The sequence below is a fragment of the Heteronotia binoei genome, chromosome 16, assembly GCF_032191835.1.
Source record: "Heteronotia binoei isolate CCM8104 ecotype False Entrance Well chromosome 16, APGP_CSIRO_Hbin_v1, whole genome shotgun sequence".
Taxonomy (NCBI): domain Eukaryota; kingdom Metazoa; phylum Chordata; class Lepidosauria; order Squamata; family Gekkonidae; genus Heteronotia; species Heteronotia binoei.
Window position 1 is genome coordinate 16,922,600 of NC_083238.1, and position 24,333 is coordinate 16,946,932.

At 40.8% G+C, this 24,333-nt stretch overlaps 2 protein-coding genes across 2 annotated transcripts in view; both read right to left on the reverse strand.

Moving 5' to 3' along the window:
* NEB (nebulin) overlaps positions 1-1,442 on the reverse strand; it is a 358,296-nt gene extending 356,854 nt beyond the window's left edge. The window contains exon 1 of the mRNA XM_060256972.1: positions 1,327-1,442. The gene's annotated coding sequence lies outside the window, so the exon portion shown is untranslated. The remainder of the gene's footprint in view (positions 1-1,326) is intronic.
* Positions 1,443-7,570: 6,128 nt separating this feature from the next.
* ARL5A (ADP ribosylation factor like GTPase 5A) overlaps positions 7,571-24,333 on the reverse strand; it is a 30,979-nt gene continuing 14,216 nt past the window's right edge. The window contains exons 3-6 of the mRNA XM_060256940.1: positions 19,630-19,777; positions 11,176-11,259; positions 8,349-8,500; positions 7,571-8,138 (exon numbers count right to left, since the gene is read on the reverse strand). Coding sequence (XP_060112923.1) covers positions 8,090-8,138; positions 8,349-8,500; positions 11,176-11,259; positions 19,630-19,777 — 433 coding nt within the window. The 3' untranslated portion in view covers positions 7,571-8,089. The remainder of the gene's footprint in view (positions 8,139-8,348; positions 8,501-11,175; positions 11,260-19,629; positions 19,778-24,333) is intronic.

Sequence of the window (24,333 nt, forward strand, 5' to 3'; positions counted from 1 at the left end):
ATCCTTAATTATTTCCTATGGAAGAAAGGCATTTTAAAAGGTGTGCTGTCTCTTTAAATGTGATGGCAAGAACTCCCTTGGAGTTCAATTATGCTTGTCACATTCTTGTTCTTGGCTCCACCCCCAAAGTCCCCAGATTTTTCTTTAATTGGACTTGGCATCCCTAGGTGAGGCAATAGGGTCCTGGTATAGCTCAAAAAGAAAAAGAAAAACACCAAGGCCCAACATGGCAAAGTTCTCCCCTGTGGAAGTTTTTGAATTTAGTAGGCCTGAAGGATGGTCAGACTTAGAGTTGCCAGGTCTATGTTGGAAAGTATCTGGAGACTTTGGGGGTGGAGCTGGGAGAGGGTGGGGTTTGGGGAGGGGAGTGGCCTCAGCATTGTACAATGCCATAGAGTCCAACCCTTCAAAGCAGCCATTTTCTCCAGGGGAGCTGATCTCTGCCAGCTGGAGATCAGTTGTAAAAGCGGGAGATCTCCAGGCCCCACCTGGGGACTGCTAACCCTAATCAGACTGGAAGCAAAGTTTCTTTTACCCCAGAATTGCTGTGAACTTAGTGCAGGTGAAAATTCAGGTGTGTTTCTAATTAATGCCATGGGTCTGCAAGCAGAACAGATATTTAATTGTACAGCTGCTACAGAGGGCAAGAATGATTCTCTCTTTAACCCCAGAGAAAAACCAACAAATAAATTGTACTGAAGGACCTTATGCATGAGAGGGCCTGCCTTCACCAACGGAATCAGAAACCAGAGAATCTGCTGAGGCATACATAAGGCAGTTGCATGAGACAGCAGATGCTTGTGAATTTGGAAACTGCAGGAATAGCTGCCAGGATAGTCTGTTAGGGGACATTTCAGATTTAAGTTTTTGCCCATAAACTGTGGATTAAAAGCAGGCCTTAGATTCAGTGGGAGCTCACAGGAGCACAGCTTTCTTAGGGTTCCACCTCCTTGTCCATTTAATAGCATTGCAGCTGCTTAACAATCCCTGGATGAGCTCCACCACCTATTTTTCTACAAAACGACCGCTGATTAAAAGCAATTTCACTTCAGAAGGGGCAGTGCTGACATTTAAAAAAAAAAAACACACAAGTGATCAAGGGCCAAGTGCATGACAATGGAACATTGAAAAACATTCAGGAAGCTGCCCTTTCTAACACTTCAGGCATTGATGCAGCCAGCAACAGATGTATGAAAAGGGAAGATATAGAGGATAGAATGTCCAGTTCAGAAAGAGAAGGCCACAAGTGCATAAAGATAAGACATTTCACGGCTGTATGTTGTACTCAAGGAGACAGGTTATTAAAACAAGATGACTTTTAATTACCTGATTTGTGGTGAGACTTGTTGCATGTCTGGACAACTCTACCAACCCAGGAAGCAACCTACCAATGCAACAGGTATCCACCAGGCTCCAGCAATGTGGAGTGAGCTCCTTCCCAGGTTCTAGTCATCTGATCTGATCTTATTTGTGCTACAGAGGGCTCCATCGTCTAGCCTTAAAGCAACAATACCTTTATACTCCCAGCAAAGTGAAGATTACTGTATGACCTGTCTGCAAAGTTAGTTGTGTGTCTTTTTTTTGCATTATTAAGCTTGTATACTTTCAGTCTTCTCAGCAAAAACTGAAGCCTTCCTCCAGCCTAAAGAGCCTTCCAACAAAACTGGCTCTTCCTCCAACAGCAAAGTTGTCACAGAAAGGCTCCTTAAAGAAAAAGGCTTCAAACTTTGCTAAGCAAAGGAGCTCCTTAAAGAAAAAGGCTTCAAACTTTGCTAAGCAAAGGGGCAACATACACACCACTGAAATGTATAAGGCTAAAATAATATTAGGGATCTTAACCACAGTCTTTACAGGCAGTTAACAATCAACAGACTGTTTTCACTGGATGCGATATCAGATGCTGCGCACACTTCAGTAATTCTGTGAAACAACAACCACTTTAACTGTCTTTTAGCTTACTTTAGCTGTTACACAATTAAACCACTTATTATATATAGCAAAACTGTCACTCATGGCACAAGGCAAGACAGCTGCTGGAGTGGTTTATCACAAAAGGTTTGCATACTCAGAATCGTTCAGTAATGTCAACAACAAGGCAGCTGCTGCATTACCTATTACACAGCAGGCAAGTTTTATTTTGTGAGCTCATGGCACATTCTCTAGGAAGCGTGACCTCTGGTTTAATCCGTATACTCTAAAGCTTTCAAACCCCTGATTTTTTAGAAAAGCATTCTCCTAAACTGTCAACTATTCCAATACCTTGGCCCCTGCCTAAAATTAGTTTTACTGAGACAAAGTTGTAACTAGATAGTTCCACCTAAGTCCCCCGTGCTTTTACAATTAACCATCAAAATGAACTTTAATTGCAGGCATGATCCTGATAGCAACATCAGGCTCCTCCAAGCTCTTATTCATCAGCTTTGGACACAAGCAAATTTCTCTTTAGAAACGTCCATGGATGAAAACAGATGAAGCATTGGATTCTTAACAGTGTACAGCCAGGCAGTTATATTTTGGCAGTTGACGTATCCCTTATGTATCAACACAGTAATCAAGAGAAGAAAGCCTGATCCAGTTAGCGGCCAGGAATCCCTTGCATATTTGAGGCTTGATGACACACATTATAGCTAAATGTGATTGGGAGTTTATCATACCAAGTAATGCCATCTAGCTAGCCAATGACTAACCAGCAGGGTCTCCCGAGGTCTTTCTTCATCCTACTAACCAAGATTCATCCTCCAATCTCTTGAGGACACGGCCACTTGGTTAGATAATGGTACAATAAATGGGAAAGGCCCTTTGTTGCCATATTTCAGTTCCAGTAGGATTATATTTCTTTTGGAGGTCACCCGAAGGAAATATTGCAAATGGCATCTGAACTAGCATTTAGCTAATTTATGTATTCATGAGTCATCATGTCAGTTGTGTATTCTGCTTAGATGGCTTACACAGCTCTTTCTCCTATGATTCAGCACCCACAAGCGGACTTTACCACAGCCGGGACGTTGGTTTTGCATATCTGAAAATTTCATTTTGTCAGCACATTCTATCTTACATCGTTGCTCTCGCATACCGTCCCCTGAACAGCCAGGTAACCTGGTAGCTGGCTCATATAATTTGTAACCTATTAATCAAAAAACCCACTTGCTGTATATCATTGCCTCACAAAACGCAATGTACTATGTACTGATACTGTCCCCCCTTTCTCAACCTATCAAAACAGCAATGAGCATAGGATTAGTGATCCTTTGGTAGAAAGTGGCATCAAGTTTCAACCGGCTCGTGGCAACCCAGTAGGGCAGGGGTGTCAAACATGTGGCCTGGGGGCCAAATTAGGTCCCCGAGCAACTGGCTGTTATCTACTGCCTTCTCCCTCTCTCTTGCTTCCTTCTGCGTAACAGCTTGCTTTTCAAGGCTTGCTCAATCACACAGGAGCTACATGGCAAAGCCTCTATTTTCTCTTTTGGCTGAGGCTCCTCCCTTGGGGAGGAAGGGGGGAGGGAGGCAGAGCTTGCTTTGCCAGGATCTCTCAATTGCACAGCAGAGCTACTGAGCCAAGCCTCTCTTTCTTCTATTGGCTGAGGCTGCTCTCCCTTGTGGAGAAGGAATGAAGGGGAAGGAATGAAAGAGCCAGGAGCTTCCCTTGCCCATTTCCCTGGATCCCATGGAAGAAATACAAAGAAAGCACCTTTAAGACCAACAAGTGCTAATGTTTTAAGCATGTTTTAAAGGTTTTTTTTAAAAAAAATTCTTTGTGTTGGTGCCCTTTATAAAGTTTATATCTGTTACCTAATCTTAAATAGGTACACACGTTGCCTGGACTGGCCCGACAAGATCTCATTTATGTCAGATCCAGCCCTCACAACAAATGAGTTCGACACCCCTGCTAAGGTTTTCGGAGCAAGATGAATAGAGGTGGCTTGCCATTGGCTGCCTGTGTGCGGCAACCGTGGACTTCCGTGTGGTCTCCCATCTAAATACTAAGCAGGGCCAACCATGCCTGCCTTCTGAGACCTGCCGAGATGAGACTAGCCTATATTTCGTAGACCAGCTTGACTCAGAAAAACTAAACTTCCTTTGGAGAAGAGAACAGTGCAGTCATACAGTCATATTTGTAACAATCTGTTTATTTACATATGTACACAATGACAAGCATTATATGGGCACAAGAGGAAGCATGCAAACCGGACTTTTTTTTTTATCAACCGGGCAACCCCAACGCCAGTTCTAGAAACTGCATCTTTTCAGCCGTTCTTGGATACTCTGCGGATCAATTTTATGCCCCTATCGTTTTGCAGGTTGACGGGAATATTCCAAGGCACTGCAGAAAAAGAGCAGTCCGTTGCCCCTTAAGTAAACACCTGTGGGGCACCACTCAGTACCATCCCCTATAAAAAGCACAGGGCAGATGTCTTCAGTCTGTACAACGAAGCAGCATGCGTGTAACATTACAGATATATATTATACAAAGTATGCATACACAAGTGACGGTGTATGCTTTTTTCTTAAATATAGATAGAAAATGTTCACCTGGAAAGCAGCCCTTAGTACTATGGATAACTTTTACTTGTAGAGAAAAAGCTAGAACGACGCCCTCATCCTCCAGCTAAGTTACAAAAAAAAGTGGCAGAAACATCAGTTTGAAATTCATCAGGTGTACAGTTTTGCCCAAAACCTGCTTTGGGTAAAAATATACACAAATCCTGAAGAGGGCTTCTGCTTCAAATATAACCCCAAAGAATTGATTGGTAACTTCACACCCTTCGCCCAAAATAAGAGTGACTAAGTGGAAGTTCTATGTTAAGCTGTCCCTTAATGCCTCTCATGGCACTACTGACTGTCAGGGGGAGTGTCTGCTCATTGCTGCCTCCTTATAATCTGTGGAACAGATGAAGTAGTAGGAGACTCCTTTACCATCCGTCACCAGTGCTGAAGGTCAGCCAATCAATCCAAATTGTGTAGAGGTTTTTTTTTCTCCCCCCAGGGGCAGGGGAGAATATGTTTGAGCACCCCTTGCCTATGTATACCACTTGCCCATGTACAATGTTTTTACTTCTTCAGTTTTTCATCAGAGACCATAAAAGCAACCAGAAGATTTGTGTCTCACTGTCCTTTCCTTTCTTCCTTAATTAATGCCTGAGAAATCAATGCTAAGAAAACCTACTCATTTTTTAAGATCCTACTTTACTATCCTGAGCCTGCCTTGGCGGGGAGGGCGGGGTATAATTTTTTTTTTATTTATTATTATTTATTTATCATACAGATAGCGGTTATGGAACTGTGGCATACATAAAATGTAGGGATTTAATCTGGAAACGTGAACACATTTCAAAAGGCAATGCGTTTTTAGTTAAATCTTGTGTTCACTGTAGTCTATAGCATACTGCACATTGTTTTTGCTTTCAGCTAAGAGGGAATCTAACTAGCAGCGTTTTCGCACTGACCTTACTCGGGAGCGACGTCCCTCTTCACCGCGTAGCATCTGCGCGGATTTCGCACTAATTGCTCCGCAGAACCCGGAAGAGCCGCAAAGTCCCACGGCTTTTGCGTCGCAAATGTAAACTGGCCAAAAACCAGTTTACATTTGCGACGCAAAAGCCGCGGGACTTTGCGGCTCTTTTGGGTTCTGCGGAGCAATTAGTGCGAAATCCGCGCAGACGCTGCGTGGTGAAGAGGGACGTCGCTCTCGAGTAAGGTCAGTGCGAAAATGCCCTTGGCCAAAATAAAAATACAATTAAGTCTCAAAGGGCTTTAGATTTGTTTCCCTCTGCTTCCAACTGTAGCCTTCTGGGCTACAAGGCAAACAGAGTTTTGAAACTTCGCACTTTGCCAGAGGAGTAAGGTTTAGCAGAATCAACCCCATATAAGACCAAATACCTCTTTGGATTTCAGCCTCTGCACTTAACAGCACTTCCTTGAACACTACTCAAGCATACTTGACGGCTGTTATCACTGATAATGCGCATACGTTTGATCAGAATCTATACTTTCAAAATGTACTGGAAGGGATAGACACCAGAATATTGATAACTATACAAGCCCAAGGGTGAAGACAGTTATTGATATTATGTTCTCTGTCTAAAACATTTCCAGCTAATATATGGGATGGTATGCCAACCAGTTTTTTCATGTTTTTTTCTTCACTGACAAGCAAATTGTACTGGTTGGTCGATTTAAAAACAACCACTTTACTGAGTTTAGAAAGGCCTTCAATTCACCACAGGTTAGTTAGATATTCATGAAAGGGAATGCAAGCAGAGTTTTGAACTATGACGCACTGGCTGGTATCCCACAAGACCTCGCTGAGCATGACTTTCCCATTTCCCCCTGCCCGTCCCCTTTGTTCCTGGAGGTTTGCAGACCCTGAGGAACAGCATATATGGAAAAATGAGGGATCTGAAGTGAAAGAAGTAGCAGGCATCAATAATCCCTCTCCCAGAAACAGAAGTGCCTTTTTAGTATGTGGAAATGCATGTTAAACTACAAACCACGATTTCAAAATTACTCTTGTTCAGTTTCCATACAAATCATAATCTCTTAATGCAAGCAATTTTTTTTTCTATTCTATAGCACATTTTCATTTTGACACCCCTTTCCTTACACTTTCTGTGGCACGACGCTTAATGGAGGGGAAAGTTAATTAGTTTACATTAATAAATATGGGGCGGGGGGTTGGGACTGCCACACAGGCAGGTTAAACTGTTGTGATTCATCTGGATTAAAGCAATCTGTCCCAAAGTTCCTGGGGAGGAACTAGAATTTCTTTAACAGCTGGTCAATGGAAAGCCACAAACATTCGAAACCAAACATTTCAAAAACCATTTGTGCTCTATGGGATGGGAATCTCCAGTTAAAAGAAGCCCTCTGGATTCAGGCTGCTGTCTCCAACGAAGCAGCATTACCCTGACAATTTTGAAACATTACAAATCGACACATTTATTTCTCCTAGAAGATGCTTAGCAGGGTAACAACCAGTTCTATAGAATTTCTAATTAGACTGCTTCTCTGGGGTAGAGGAAAAGGAAGGTCCTATTAGCATTACATTATGAATGTTTTAAAACCGAAATGTAAATGCCCCTGTGTGTATCCAAAATGAAACACTGTTAAACTGCATCACATATGTCAAGATTCTCGGACGACACAATCAAGAATTCAATTTTTTAGATCCTTTTTTTTAAAAAAAAAATGCTCCTTTATATTTTATTTGTTTGGTACATTTAAAATGCCAGAATTATGTATAAAGTCTTATCAATAACCGTGTCCAGTTTCTCATCTGATCATTCCTAGCTGCAAATCCTTATAATAAAAAGAAACCGTTTTCTAGAATTTCGCCGCCACCATTGACACAAGAGTAAAATGGAAACCATTAAATCCACAAATGATGTGTTAGCAATATTCCTCTGGGTACCATTTTTTACAGCCGGGGTCACAAACTGAGGAATTTTCACTGAGACCAATATTGTTTTGTAACGTTCAACAGGATTTGAGTGATTTGAATCTACACACTTCCAATCCACACAATTTAGCCAAAATGCAGGTAGTGCCAAGAGTGCAGACAGAGTCCGTGGTATTTACCATTTCTCTGTACAGATTCCTATCAACTTTTAACATGAGGTATAATGCAAAATGTACAGAACACATACAGGAAAATATTTCTGTTTCTGTAACACATTTGAATAAGTTTCAATACTGGGAAGTCAATACCTGTGCCACTGATTTTCTTTACTGATCACTGGAATAATAAAGTCAACATTTCCAACTGAGTTAGACTGGAATAATAAAATGTAAACGTTAAAATACCTCCCTTTCATTATCGCACACACATTATTTACTGAACAATCGCAAGTGATTTCACTTAAAAAAACCAAAAAAGATCAGCTGCAGCTTCTGGAGTCCGCTTCTGGGAAGCCATGCTCGAACTTCTAAAAGTTTTCCTCCTCAACGGAGGCGGCATTTAGTGTGTTAAGTAGCAAACAAAGTTGAACTCAGTTTTGATTGATAAATAAACGTAAGCCATTAATTTCACAGCTGGCAAGATAACCAAAGATGCAGCACAATTTTTCTGTACAATGTCTGTGCAGAGTAAAAATCATCTGATCTTAAGTCTTGACATCATCCATTCAAGTCCTTGGCACAATCTGTAAATCAAAATTGAAAAAAATATATATATTATTTTTCTTGAATCGCCTGTAAGCAATGAGAGAGTTTGCACGCTTAAGTTTCACTCAGGTAGCTTTCAAATGAATAATGAGTATATAGAAGTGTTAAGCAGTCTGAGAAATAACCTATTGATTTGTTGCATGTACAAGATATGTCCCGAAGCATATCTATAAACCAAGAATTCTTACCCTTCTCCGGTGAGAGCACAACATGCTTGGATATGCCATTGGTGATCCTTAATTGATGTTAGCTTCAGAAACTGGGAAATTTCAGCCACTGTCATGCAGTCTTTAACATCCTGTTTGTTAGCAAAGATAAGTAATCCTGCTTTCTTCAAATCCTGAAAAAGGGGCGGGGGGGGGGAGAGAGAAATTCAATTTTTCCTGGGTTTGCCACTTACGAAACAATCTCGACTTTAAAAAAAAACTGCTCCAATTTTTAAATAGGCCCTGTGAAGTATAAAAAGTTAAACCCTAACCAGCAAGATAAACTATTACATCCGTTTTATAGAGCCCCATTTTAGAAGAAGAAGAAGATGATGATGATGATATTGGATTTATATACCGCCCTCCACTCCGAAGAGTCTCAGAGTGGCTCACAATCTCCTTTACCTTCCTCCCCAACAACAGACACCCTGTGAGGTAGATGAAGATATTGGATTTATATCCCGCCCTCCACTCCGAAGAGTCTCAGAGCGGCTCACAATCTCCTTTCCCTTCCTCCCCCACAACAGACACCCTGTGAGGTGGGTGGGGCTGGAGAGGGCTCTCACAGCAGCTGCCCTTTCAAGGACAACCTCTGCCAGAGCTCTGGCTGACCCAAGGCCATTCCATCAGCTGCAAGGGGAGGAGTGGGGAATCAAACCCGGTTCTCCCAGATAAGAGAGCTATGGCTGACCCAAGGCCATTCCAGCAGGTGCAAGTGGAGGAGTGGGGAATCAAACCCGGTTCTCCCAGATAAGAGTCCGCAAACTTCACCACTACACCAAACTGGCTCATTTTAGAAGTGTTGTACCAGATTAATCCATTAAATAAGATGCCTTTTCAGCAGTTCTTTTAAAAAAAAAAACAATTCAGCTGACTATCAGTGTGAAGGAAGCACCACTGCTCTCATACCATCACCTAGCATATAGTGCTTGGATGCCATGAAAGATTTATCTGTAGTCCTTGCTGGCCGCTTGTTCTCGGTGGCAGTAATGGCATCCCCACTCTCTTTTCTGTGCATGCAAGACACAGTGCGAAGTATTTCTCCAACACAATTTTAAAACCCAATAAAATCAGGTGAACCGTTTGCCGTATATTCCATTGCTCCATATGCAGTACTTTTGTTTAACATTATTTGAAAGCCCCAAGTGTTGCTGTAATACAAGCAAACACTGATATACTGGCTAACACTTTTAGTAAAACTTTACAACATTACGAGGAAAAATCCATCCCATGAGCACCTGAATATAGGCTCATTTTGTCAAAAGTCTTTTTCAGGAGTATTCCTATTTTCTTCAGAGTTACTCAGTGTTGACATTGGGAGCGAGACAGGCCTTAACCTCTTCTCTAAACAGACAGAAAAGCCTTCTGAATTTGGCTGGCAAAATGCTCTCTGCAACCTCTTTATTTTCTTCAAAATGTATCCTCTTGGAATAAACCATGGCGATTGTAACACGATGCAGCACAAAGCTGAATGGATGTGAATAGTTTTTTAAAAATATTTTAAATGAATAATTTTTACAATATATTTTAAAATATATATTTTTAAAAATGCTCTCTAAATTATATTTATATTAGGAGCAAGCCATTCCTGAACCTCTTCTCTAACTATACACAAAAGGCCTTTTGAATTTTGCTGGCAAAATGCTTTCTGTACCACTTAAGTGTTTAATTTAGGAGCAAGCCAATCCCGAACCTCTTCTCTAATGAGATGCAAAAGCCTTCTGGATTTTGCTGGCAAAATGCTCTCTACATTTTATATATATATTCCATGCACTGAAATCATAATTTTGATCAGTGTTATGCTGCGTTTTATGCCTTTCCTAGAACAGTTTTTTTTTAAATAGAGTTAGTTTTCAAGCCTTTTGCAGAGAGCATTTTGCCAGCAAAATCCAGAAGCCTTTTGCATCTGGTTAGAGAAGAGGTTCAGGAATGGCTTGCTCCTAAATTGAACACTCAAGTGATACTAAGGAGTTCTTAATAATAATCAATAACATATTTAAAAATAATTCATTTAAAATTAAAAACAATCAATAACATATTTAAAAATAATTCATTTAAAATTAAAAACTGTGTTGTAGCTCATTATAATTAGCATAGTTTATTCCAGGATAAGAACTTTTGAAGAAAATAAAGTGGTTGCAGAGAACATTTTGCAAGCCAAATTCAGAAGGCTTTTGCATCCGTTTAGAAAAGTGGTTGAGCCCTGACTTGCTTCCAATACCAACACTGAATTGTAGCAAGAGGCTGATAACTTTGAAGAAAATAGGAATACCCTCAAGAAAGATCTCCAACAAAATGAGTCTATATCCAAGCGCTAATTGGATGGACTTTTCTTTGTAATATTGTAAAGTTGTACTTCTTTATAACGTGTACAAAATATTTATAGGGCTCTTTTTAAAGTTTTACCACAGTGTTAGCCAGCATATCACGGTGTTTGTCTGTTTGTATTTCCTGTAAGATGAACTGTGATCCCAGGTTGTTGTTTTCTGCTAAGTATTGCTGTAGCATTACTTCTTAAGAAAGGAGTCACACTAAATTCATTTTCCTTTTCTCTCATTTATCATTGGGTCCAACCCCAAGCACCTCCTGATAAAATGACCAATGAGTAGGTAACCTGAAATACCTCTACCAAAACCCTGGAGAGCCATTGCCAGTCAGAGCAGACAATATGGACTTTGATGGTCCAAGTAACTGATTCAGTACAAGGCAGCATCATGTGCTCAACATACACCTTTAGGACCTACGCAGAGTATTAAAGTACTTCTCATGACCTAGCTAAATATTATCAAAATTAGCAACAAGTACTCACCTCATGCGCTAACATTTTGTAAAGCTCTTCTTTAGTTACCGAAACTCTCTCTCTGTCTGTGCTGTCCACAACAACTATAACAAACTAAAAAGAATTTTAAAAGGAAATTAGTTTGGATATATCATGCATCCTATAGACAGAAAGACTATGTGCCCCCCGCCCCGTGAAAGGCTCCATTATAAAAACTGCATAACTGGGCACACTGCACAAATAATCTAAACAATAATTACTTCAGCAAAATCAATGTTTTTAAATTCTAGATACATTTAATATTAGAAAGGGGGCGTCACAGTTGCAAATGATTCATACATTACTACAGGCCTGAAGCTTTTGGCCTCTTGGCTTCCTAGGTGAGGCCTATCACCAGTTCTTCAGATGAAGAAGATGATGATGATATTGGATTTATATCCCGCCCTCCACTCTGAAGAGTCTCAGAGCAGCTCACAATCTCCTTTACCTTCCTCCCCCACAACAGACACCCTGTGAGGTAGATGAAGATATTGGATTTATATCTCGCCCCCCATGCCGAAGAGTCTCAGAGCGGCTCACAATCTCCTTTTCCTTCCTCCCCCCCCCCACAACAGACACCCTGTGAGGTAGATGAAGATATTGGATTTATATCCCGCCCTCCACTCCGAAGAGTCTCAGAGCGGCTCACAATCTCCTTTACCTTCCTCCCCCACAACAGACACCCTGTGAGGTAAATGAAGATATTGGATTTATGAAGGCTCCCCTTAAATCGTCAGAAATCTCCTGCTTCTTTCCTCTTTCCCCCCCTTCTTCACCTCCTCTGTCTCAGTGCTCTTCACAAACTTTTACAATCATAGCCAGTCTACGACTCCCAACCTCTGCCGTTGCTGCCAAGGTAGTCCTCCACCACTCCTCCGCTTTCTACCTTTGTGCATTCTCCAAACCAGGTCTCTCCCCCCAGCTTCGGATTCCACTCGAAAGTAGGGGCAAAACTTAGTAAGTTCTTTCCTTCGTTTATGTCTCCAGTTTAGGGTCAGATATACTTTCCCCCCCCTTCTTTACCATTTATTCTGTCCTCCAAATGCCACTTCGCCTACTCCCCTTCTCCGGTGGTCACAGCTAATTCACCATTAAGGCGTCTGGTCTATCCGGGCTTGAAGTAATATGTTGAACGGGCTCTATGCTCAGAAAAACCGGCACAGAGCAGCCAGCACTCCTCCGCACGAGTGCCCCTCCAACAGGGGCACCTCCAACAGGGGCACCACCGAGTTCTTACCAGCTGAAGAACCCCCCAAAAAAGACCAGCACAACGCTGCAGAGCCGGAGCTCCGACAAACACGTCTGTTAGCACCGTGCCGTTACCGGAAACTTCTTTTCCTCTCCCTTTTCCCATATACTTGTGCATGGCGATTTTCTTAAAGAGACAGGGAGCTAAATAAAGGCTCAACAGTGGTTATAATATACAGGGTGGAAAGAAAGTCACCGGACCTTTGAAATGAGTTGAATCTGAAGATGGGAGACTTTTGATGTTAGTATAGAGTTTCCAGGAACGCAAGGGCGGAGGTGAGGTGGAGAGGCTGGAATTCCATTGGCAGAGATATGGAAGAACAGGAATGGATTTACTGAACTAGCTTTTTGAACTGGTAGCAGAAGAGAGGAGCAGAGATTGAGATTAAGAAGAGGAAGAAAAAGGAGAAGAAGAGGAAGACAGAAGGATAAGCTGTTTGGAAACATTAAGGATTCAAAAGAGACAGTTAACAAATAATTAATGGATGGAATAATTAACTATTGTTAATTTGATTACTGCTTATTTTCTGTATGATTTTCTATATGTAATGAGTTAATGTGAATGTTCAGGTGAAGGGTGTTTGGTGGTAAAGAATAGTAATTTAAGGATATAAAAACCAACTGGTATGTGCGAGTGTTAAAGGAAGGTGATGTATGAATTTTGAGTGAAGTAAGGCGCAGTAGTAGTATATGAATTGGAATTGGGGTGTCAGTAAGACCTTGGATAATAGAAAAATGAGTATGACATACAAGTAAGACAAAATAGATAGGTTAGTCCCACTATTGGCAACTTTAAAACTGATGGAGATAATGTCCTCACAGGAAGTTATAGAGGAATTGCAGAATTCTATGCAATTGTATTTTATGAATGCATTGAGTCAAGTGCAGGCAAATCTGACAGAACAATTAGATGGAGTAAATAAGAAATCAGATGGCCTGCAAAAGCAATTGACGGAAGTAAAGGAAGAGATTCATGGCTTGACACAATCTGCAAAATATGTGGAAGGAAAGTTGGAAGTAGTGAATGAAAAGTCTGAGGAGATTGAAAAAGTTCAAAAATACGAAGGGGACAGATTAGTGAGAATAGAAACGGTGCAGGTAGTGCATATTTCAGGAATGCAGAATATTCCAGAGGATACGTATGACCATATAAAGGAGTTGATACTAGAGATCTTGACACCAGTTCTTGGTAGGAAGAAAAAGGAATTGGAGAAAGATATAGAAAATGGCTATAGAGCTCGCCTTATTTATTTCAAGGAACACCGCCTGCTGAGAGAGGTTTATATAAGGTGTATTAGGAGGAAAATGAAGGAATTGGTCTGCCAGACGATGAGAGACAAATCATTAAAGTTATATCGTTGGCATATTACACCAATAAAACTGAAGAAAATGTATTTCGAAATTGCTGGTTGCTTTGTTGCAGGGAAACAAATTGATACCATGCAATTCACAAACAAAGTAAGATGATTTGAAATGCCAATGTTTTTTTTTTCTTCTTTTTTGGACCACAGTGTAGAAGAAAGAAAGTTTTCTTTTTTGTTAGTTCTAGACTTAGCTGAGGTAGATACTCTGATAGAGATACTAAGAGAAGAAATTAACAAATAGATAGAAGGAAAACAGAACTTATTGTATGAAAGTGTATTCCAAACTTGCTGGGGGTTTTTTGTTGTTGCAGGGAATTAAATTGATACTGTGTAATTTATAAATAAAGTAAGATGACTTGAAATGCCAAATGTTCTTTTGGATCACAGTGTAGAAGAAAGTATTTTTGGTTGGTTCTAGACTGAGCTGAGGTAGATACTCTGATGGAGATATTAAGAGAAGAAATAACAAATAGACAAATAGAAGGGAAATGGAACTTATTGTATGAATGGTTATGGGGGAAAGATAATAAGAATATAGTGTAAAAAGAGGTTAACTGTAGAATGTATGATTTGGTTTAGGTTAGGTTAGAACAAAGGATTTGTATTCTAATGATATAAGTATATAATGCATCCCACGGTCTACATCCCTAAGTTTATGTTTTGTGTGTGTTAAAAAGTTTATGTTTTGTGTGTGTTAAAAAGTTAAAAACTAATATATATATATATATATATATATATATATATATATATATATATATATATATATTGGATTTATATCCCACCCTCCACTCTGCAGTCTCAGGGCTCACAATCTCCTTTACCTTCCTTCCCCACAACAGACACCCTGTGAGGTGGGTGGGGCTGGAGAGGGTTCTCCCAGCAGCTGCCCTTTCAAGGACAACCTCTGCCAGAGCTATGGCTGACCCAAGGCCATGCTAGCAGGTGCAAGTGGAGGAGTGGGGTATCAAACCCGGTTCTCCCAAATAAGAGTCCGCACACTTAACCACTACACCAAACTGGCTCTCTCTCTCTCAGATGTTATAGAAGAGCCAGCTTCATTGGGTTAGACTGTAAAAAACGAGACCCGGCCTTCTTGCTGACTACATGACACTGTTGTGTGACCGTAGCCATATCAACCTGGGGGATCCCTTACACCTCAGGTGGGAGAGTTTTTATTCTCAGGGACAGAATATTTTAAGCTAACCTCAAAAGAACAGCACAGCCTACTATATAAATACAGTTGACTTAGGAGCATGCTAGGAAAAGAACAGGATTTGCTGTAGTTATCTACTATGAGTCAAGGGTATGTTTGAGGGTTTCCAGTGGTTTTGTAGGCTATAGCCTTGTAGACACCGCAAATCTGCATCCTCATTTATCCACTGAGCAGAATATTAAAATTTGCTTATGAGAACACAGTCTATCTTATTTCTGCTAAACCTTTGCCTTGAGCTATCCCACATTAAATGCAGGTACAGGAACGTGGGATCAAATCCTTCTCCATACAGGGAGTAGGATTCTAGCATAGGCTCCTCCCAGGCAAAACGATGCAGGAATTTATTATTATTTTAAAATTAATTTTATTTTAAAAACAAGTAACAGATATACACATCAATATAACATTTCATAAGATACACTGCCAATCTAAACCCCTTTACATCCTGCCTCCATCGGTATAGAAAACCCTTTACCGGTGTTCCCTCTAAGGTGAGTTAGCGTGAGCTGGCTCACAGATTTTTAGCTTCCAGCTCACATATTTTTTCTCTTAGCTCAGGAAAAATGGCCCCAGAGCACAATAATTTATGCAGTAGCTCACAACTTTAATACCAGTAGCTCACAAAGTAGAATTTTTGCTCAGAAGACTCTGTAGCTTAAAGGGAACATTGCCCTTCCGCCAGCAACTGACAATTTTGCCAGTTCCATTCTTTGTATCACTCCTGACCACAGAATGTCTACTCTATGTGCATCTCTGATAAACGGTTAATTTCCCTAGCACATCTCCTTTATTTTCAACGACCAGTCTTGTAGTTTAGGGATATTTTTTTGTTTCCATTGCTTGGCAAAAACCCGATGTCAGTTCACGTCTCTATAGATGTTGTAGCATTATATACAAATAAATCACACAATGAGGCCAGGATGGTTGTACAGGAGACTTTGGAAAAACAGAATGTTAAATGTCCACCTACATATGTACTTGCGAAACTTTTGGATTTAATTTTTGAGAAAAAAATTATTTCTGTTATACGGAAGATTTTTTTTTTTTTACCAAAACCACGGGGTTGCTATGAGCAGCTTGGTGGCCCCCAATGTTGCTAATTTTGGAAATAAAGGTATTTATAATCCTAATTTCATTCCTTTTCATAAGGATATTTTTGTCTATAAATTATTTATTGATGACTTTTTAATTTTTCTGGAGGAATCTGCTGTAATGGACTTCTCAATTGGCTTAATTCTCTACACCCAACAATTACATTTGAAATCGAACAAGATTCTCAGTCCGTAAGTTTCCTGGATACCACTGTTTATAAGAGGTCAAATAATCATCTATCGGTAAAAACTGAGACCAATTTCGCGCTAGAGCTTTAATCTTGTTTAACTCTGTCCCCAAACTGACTTTTTACACTAAAACCATAGAATCATAGAGTCATAAAGTTGGTTTCTCTGATTCTAGTGTAGAAAGTCAGTTTGGGGATAGAGTTAAACCAGGATTAAATCTCCAGTGCGAAATCGGTCTTACAATAAGCCCATAGACAGAAACTCGTATTTCAGATTTAATTATTTTCATCCACGTCATCTGAGGACCGATCTGCCCTTTGGGCGATTTTTTCACATTAAGTGTAATTCCTGTAATTATTTGGACTATGAACATGATTCTAACATTTTGGAACAACATTTTGTAGACTGGGAGTACCCTTTGCATGTTATTTCAAGTGCTAAGAAAAGAGAAGCATCCTCAGAGAGAAGGCTTCTGCTGCAGGATAAAGCTAAACTACTCTTTTTTGGTGCTTTTCAATTTCCAAACCTATTCAAATAATCATTCCTAAGTATTGGCAAGTAGTATCCCATCTCCTTGGGTGTCAGCAACACCTTTTGAAAAGAGTCAGGAATATGAGAGATACGCATGTGAAATCAGATATAACACTGGAAAGCTGAGATTTCAAAACCAATCACATTAGGGCATTTTCATTGTGGTTCATGTTCAACCTGTCAACTGGTAGCAGAAGTTAGGGAGTTTATACATCCAACTGATGGAAGGGTTAAAACATTAACACAATTTACGAACTGCAACAGCAGGAAAACTGTATATGTAATAAAATGCTCTTGCCATTTATATTATGGTGGAATCTCTACGAGGTCAATAAAGACATGCTTCTTGGAGCACAGGGGCAGGATCTGGAATAAAATTACTGACATCCCCGTGACTGAACATTTTTTTAAAGAAGGGACATTCACCAGATGATTTTAAGTTCTGGGTTACCTACAAGTTTGTACTACGCTCCTACAATTGGGTTGATGTGAATGAAGTTTTACTTCAACAGGAAGCACAATGAATATTTAAGCTGCACAAAGCGGTTGTGATGACAACCCTCATCTACGGCTCCGAATCGTGGGTTTTATACCGTCATCACCTGCGACTCCTTGAGCGCTTTCATCAGCGCTGCCTTCGCACCATCCTCAACATCCACTGGAGTGACTCTGTGACCAACACTGAAGTCCTCAAGCGGGCGGAGGTTACAAGCATCGAGGCACTGCTGTTGAAGACGCAGTTGCACTGGGCAGGGTGTATTTCCAGGATGGAAAACCACCGCCTTCCCAAGATTGCCCTGTATGGCGAACTTTCCACCGGCCATCAAAATAGAGGGGCACCAAAGAAGAGGTACAAGGACTCCTTGAAGAAATCCCTTGGTACCTGTTGCATTAACCATCACCAGTGGTCTGACCTAGCCTCAGATCGCAAAGCATGGAGGCACACCATCCACCAGGCTGTCTCTTCCTTTGAGAACACACGCATAGCTGGTCTTGAGGACAAAAGGAGATTGAGGAAGAATCGCACTGCTACAGCACCAGCCCCAAATCAGACTTTTCCCTGCAGCCACTGTGGCCGGACCTGCCTGTCCCACATTGGTCTTGTCAGCCACCAGCGAGCCTGCAGCAGACGTGGACTACTGCACCTTTCTTAAATCTTCGTTCGCGAAGTCAAGCCGAGAGACAGCTATGTACCCCATGACCTTAATCAAAATTTGGATCGATCACCTTTTAATAAAAGGGCTGTTTAGTTAATTTAAAAAAAAAATTAAAGTGCAAATTCAGGTAGTTTCCCATTGAGAACAATACCTCGGGACTACTAGGGGTACTGTATAAACTTGTTTGTAATTAATTGAAAGTAGGTTGAGCTACGTTAGCAATTGGTAAAGCCATCAAGCTTGTAGGAATTTCATTAAGTTGCAAGGGGTGAGTAACATGCTGTGTTCTGTTGACAACGGCAAGTGAATTCTTATTTAACTGAGTGGTATTGTTTATAATCTTGTTCCTCCCCCTCCTTTTAACATATTGCAATTCTGCTAATAATATGGTTAAGACAAGGCTCGTGTCAGAATAAGATGCATGGGCATTAATTCAGGGTAAGTGCATTACAAGCTAATTAATAGCCTGTCCCTGGTGGGAATTATTAGATAGTGACTACAATGTTGTTATTTATAGCCTTTAAGATTGTGTTTGGTTGTTGACGAAGGCATCTGAAACATGCTATACCAACAACTCCAAAACTGGACTTTCATGAACTTCAAAACTGGACTCTTTTTGAATAAGTACTTCAGTTGTTGAACAACTTGGGACTATAGGCACATGTGTTCTTTGTAATTATTTACGCATAACAATCAAATCAGTGGCTGTTGCATTTTGTATAATATGAGAAAGGAGATTTGTAACTTTTAGCAAGATTTCAAAGAACGTATGTAAAAAAAAAGTAAAACATACGTTAAAAAAAGAAAAACGTAAGATACAAATGAATATATTAAAGTTCATTGGAATATGTAGTAGCGTTGTTTTCCTTGGTGACCAATTCTGCAATATCATGAAAACATATGTAAGGCTACTATTTGCTGATCTCCAGGGATATCAGGTAGGTAATTCAACAACAGTGCCTCTGATTTAAAGGGGATTTGTATTTCCAACCCAGCTGATATAATTTTTACCACTTGTTTCCAATAGCTGAAGCACGTATGCATGTGCACCACATGTGAAAGAAGTCTGCCTTATCTTCTTTACAGAACCAGGATATGCTGGTACCGGCTTTGTCAACTTTAAAAGAGTTAAATGCCACTTGTAAATAATTTTCAACAGGTTTTCTCTAAAGGAGGAAATGTGACAGTTTATAAAGGAACAGAGTTTGATTCTACAATAACTAAATAACAGCCTTAGGGTTTGTAGAATCTTTCGGGCTCAAGTGCCATGTTCTACTGGAGAAAGTTTTCCTTCCAGACGTTTCGTTCTCAGCTGCGGAGAACATCCTCAGTGGCGTTGCAGCTGTTCTCCGCAGCTGAGAACGAAACGTCTGGAAGGAAAACTTTCTCCAGTAGAACACGGCACTTGAGCCCGAAAGATTCTACAAACCCTAATGATGTTACCAGCCGTGAAAACCTGAAATCTTTGATAAATAACAGCCATTTAAGCATTTTTCAGTCTCATTAATTTCATTCGGAAAAAATGACATACTTTTTCTTGTCCCCAATAAAATCAACAGATAAAATCCTAATTTTGGCTGGACAGAACTCTAAATGTCTATGTGGGGTTACCCACAACCCTGAAATATATAAAACAGAAAATATATGCCTACTTCAGTGTTTGTATAGTATGTATTCCAGGAAGAGCGAAGAGACTCTTGGCCTCCGATATCCCACATCAGAAAGCGCGTATTATTAACCACTATCTCCTCCACATTGCTTCCTATAGTTGGGGATGTATGCACCACTTCGTTCATAGAACTGCAAAAAGAAAGACATAAAAATAAGAGAAATGCGTTCTTTCCCTTTCTCCGCATCCATACGGCCAGCCTTGTTAGTCTATTGTAGCAAAAAGAAACAGAAGTCTAGTGGCTCCTTAAAGACTAGCTAAAACACATTTCACTGGATACAATGAGAAAACACTCTCGTTTGTATCTGTGGGTGAGCTACAATTAGTCTGTAAGATGCCATGAGGCTCCTGTTTATCTTTATATACTATACATATTAACAGACAAATATTTGGAAGCATTTGAAATAGGGAGATTAAAACTACATTGGTTTGTGCAAGGGAGTTGCTTCCAAAATTCCAGTACAGAATTCTCAATAAAGACAGCATTTAATTTGCAATAACCACACTTCTGCTACCAGTATCAACCCCACTTAGGTAATCATAAAAATTGTTATATGCCAAAACATGGCAGATTTGTTTACTTAAAACATTTTTATGCCACCTTTCCACATGGTCTCCAAGGTAGCAAACATTAAAACACTTGAACAATTAAAAACATTTGAGATTATAAAATAATTCAAAACAAAAACATAAACATACAGCAGTTACTGGGTATATGCTGAAAGAAACAAACTCTTTACCCACTGGCAGAAGACACTAATCTTTCCTTTCCTTTCCAGAGCTCCAATGATCAGATGATCTAGAGCAATGACTAAAGGAATAATACATTATTCACTAAAGGAAAATATGTTAGACAGAAATTTGGTCACCAAGTAGGTTGAACATATATATGAAGCTGCCTTATACTGAATCAGACCCTTGGTCCATCAAAGTCAGTATTGTCTTCTCAGACTGGCAGCGGCTCTCCAGGGTCTCAAGCTGAGGTTTTTCACACCTATTTGCCTGGGCCCTTTTTTGGAGATGCCAGGGAATGAACCCGGGACCTTCTGCTTTCCAAGCAGATGCTCTACCACTGAGCCACCGTCCCTCCCAGGTCACAGGTTATGTTCAGGTCACTGTCTAGCATCAGATAGGGAATATTATCCCCTTGGAGTTTATCAAACAGAGAACATGTTAAAAGCGGTGAGACCCAGGGATTCCTAAAAACGGGGTGTGTGTGTGTGTGTGCACATTCTGATATTTTGTGAGACAGTATCAATTTTACCCAGACTGCAAAGGCAAAGCCGAAAATAGAATATGAAGAAATCTCCCTTGTGATACTTCAGATGGAATAGCATTAAGGCGAGCTAAAGGGAATGCCCATAACAAGGCCGGGGGGGGAGGGGGGGGCGGTTAGGTATGTATAATGGCAGAGTCCGAAGAGATAAGATACCAAAAAACTGACTCAAACAAACTCTGCAAGAGCAAATCACTGTACTGTTGTAATCCAGCTCCATAGGGTGATGCTGGACTAAGTAAAAGGGCCTTTGCCTTACCTAGCAAGAAGCTGTCCTTAGTTACAAGCCCTAGCTGCCTTAATCTACCATCTATTGTTTTCATCCATCAAGAATGGCAATCATCTTGTTTAAGAAAGAATAGCAGGCCCTCAGCTACCAAAGCAAAAATAATCCTTAGCCTTAGCTTAAAAGTGCTGAGTCATGCTTTAGCTTCCCAAAACTTCTGGCCGAGTTCAGCTCTGAGAGATACATCTGGGATGCCGTAAGGGATTCCGATTATCCTACGTACAAACTTACGTAGGGGACTGTCAAAAGATTCTGCTATTACCAAAACCCACATAGTGACCCTATATAGTAATTGGGGCATTATTTTAGAATTGAAAACCTGAATTGCACCAAGGAAATATCTTCCTCCCCCTGTAAAGAAGAATATTGCTCCAAGGAAATATCTTCTTCCCCCTGTAAAGAAGAATATTGCTCCTGAAGAAACCAATCAAGAGTGACAGATGAATGTCCCTGGATAAGGAGTTCCAAAGTTTTGATGCCGTAACTGAGAAAGCCCTTTCTTGGGTTGCCACCCATCTAGCTTTAGATGGGAGGGGGGGGGGGAGGGGAGGCAACAGAAACAGGGCCTCCAAAGATGATTGTAGTGAACAGGTAGGTTCATTCGGGAGACGGCAGTCTTAAAGGTACATTAGTCCAAAGCCATACAGAACTTTAAAGGTCAACCTTAAGTGGAGCCCGGATGCCACTGTAGGTGGAACAAGACTTGAGTGTTACGGTCCCCATGACCCACTCCAGTCAACACTATGGCCACAGCATTCTCTGCCAGTTTAACTTCTGGACAGTCTTCAAGGGCAGCCTCATGTAGAGCACACTGCAGTAATCTAATCTGTGGTAAGATCTTTCCTTTCCAGAAAGGGCCGTAGCTGAATCACCAGCCAAACCTGGTGAAAGGAACCCCTGCCACCCGTTTATCGAACAGAAAGCCTGGGTCCAGGAGCCCCAACCCCCCCAGACAATGAACCTGCTCCTTTGGGGGGAGTGCAATCTAGAACAGGAGACAACCCATTTCTGGTAGTACTTCTGTTTTGTCAGGATTAAGTTTCGTATACTTTAAATGTTTCGTAGCAAACACAGATGCACTTGCAATCTAATGAAGAATAAGGTAAGACCTAGTGTATCCCTAGATAGCAACTTTCCCCTCAAGCTGTCACCATGCATTCCAGCCATCCCAAATCACCTGGGGTTGACATGGTTATTGAGTGACAATACAGGATAATTAATTGCCCTGGAAGTAACCCAAATATTAGCCTTTCTTCCCAATTCAGTGGAGTCAGTCAGATTAGCACCTGGTAGGAAGACCACTTGGGGAAACTGACAAACATCACCTTAGGCTCCATGCTGGAAGAAAAGTGGGACACAAGTATAATTCTGAAAGTATTTCTTAGAAAAAGTTGCTATATTTTCCATTTGACTCTAAATGCGTCATGAAATGAAAAATATCTAGTAATTGGAATTGTGGGTCACACACCCTTGAACATTCAAAGGCACATCTCTATATCATATGAACATATGAAGCTGCCTTATACTGAATCAGACCCTTGGTCCATCAAAGGCAGTATTGTCTTCTCAGACTGGCAGTGGCTCTCCAGGGTCTCCAGCTGAGGTTTTTCACACCTGTTTGCCTGGACCCTTTTTTGGAGATGCCGGGGATTGAACCTGGGACCTTCTGCTTCCCAAGCAGATGCTCTACCACTGAGCCACAGCCCCATTCATGGCTCTCCAGTGTCTCAAGCTGAGGCTTTTCACACCTATTTGCCTGGACCCTTTTTTGGAGATGCCAGGGATTGAACCTGGGACCTTCTGCTTCCCAAGCAGATGCTCTACCACTAAGCCACCGTCCCTCCCCAAATCCAGCAGTGAAATGTTGGAACTTATGCAAAAACAGCCACGGCTATGCTATGTCATGGCTGTACCTGATGACATGCTGGGTCACATGCTTAAACCCTTCAAAGCAGTCCTGAAAAATGCTTTGGGATCATCAACCACAGCCACGGTCTCTATTAAGCCTCAGACCATTAAGCATCTTGGGAAAAATACACCTTGTTTTCACTGCCAATCAAAGCTGCTATTACTTGGGGGGTTAGGTAGAGCTATTATTTTATTGGGGGTGTCAAGCAACTGTTCAATTAAGATTATAAAATCTGCAAATTTCCAAAGTCTCAGTATTTTATTAAATATCGGCTTTGTGAGGTATAGCATATTGCTGAAAGAAATTGTCGTTAATATTTTTCTCTCTGTTCTAGTGTCTAGAGCAAGGGTGCCGAATTCGTTATGAGGGCCGAATCTGACATAAATGAGACCTTTTTGGGCCTGACCATGTGTGTACCTATTTAATGTTAGGTAGCAGAGATATAAAATCTTAAAAACTTAAAATAAAACATGCTTAAAACATTAGCCCTCGTTGGTCTTAAAAGTCCTATCTTTGTATTTCTCCCGTGGAATCCAGGGAACTGGGCAAGGGAAGCTCTGGCTCTTTCCTCCTTCCCCAGGGGACCAGAAGGGGGAGGAGCCACAGCCAATGGACAAAATAAAGACTTTGCTCTGTAGCTCCTGTGCGACTGAGCAAGCCCAGCAAAGCAAGCTGTGATGCAGAAGGAAGCAGACAAGAGCCAGTTGCTCAGGGACCTGGTAAGAGCCCTCCGGGGGCCGCATTCAGCCCCCAGGCTGCATGTTTGACACCCCTGGTCTAGAGAATTCAAAATTATAAATTTTAATTTATAAACACTTCAGGTGGCATTTGTTGGCTTTTACTGACTAACGACATTTTGATTCTTTGCTGTTGGTTACCCTTGATGATTTTATTGGCTGCTTTAACGACTGTAATGAAATCTCGTTAAAAGCGTTTTGCCTAAGACTTGATGGTGGAAGGAGCCCCATGTTTTAAAATAATGGATACACCTCTTTCCATTTCCTGTGCACAGTGTTAGTACAGAGCTTGTTAAATCCCAGGTGCCAGGTCACCATGGCATCTAGAAATTTCACTGTGTTGTATAGTATTTTCAGCAAGTATTTTATTGTACTATCTCTTAGCAATCTGTATTGGAAGTACGAAGGTTTGGATTCAACCAGTTCTTCCACTAGTGAAATAGGAAGGGGTCCCCTTTGATCATCAAAACGGCTTTGTT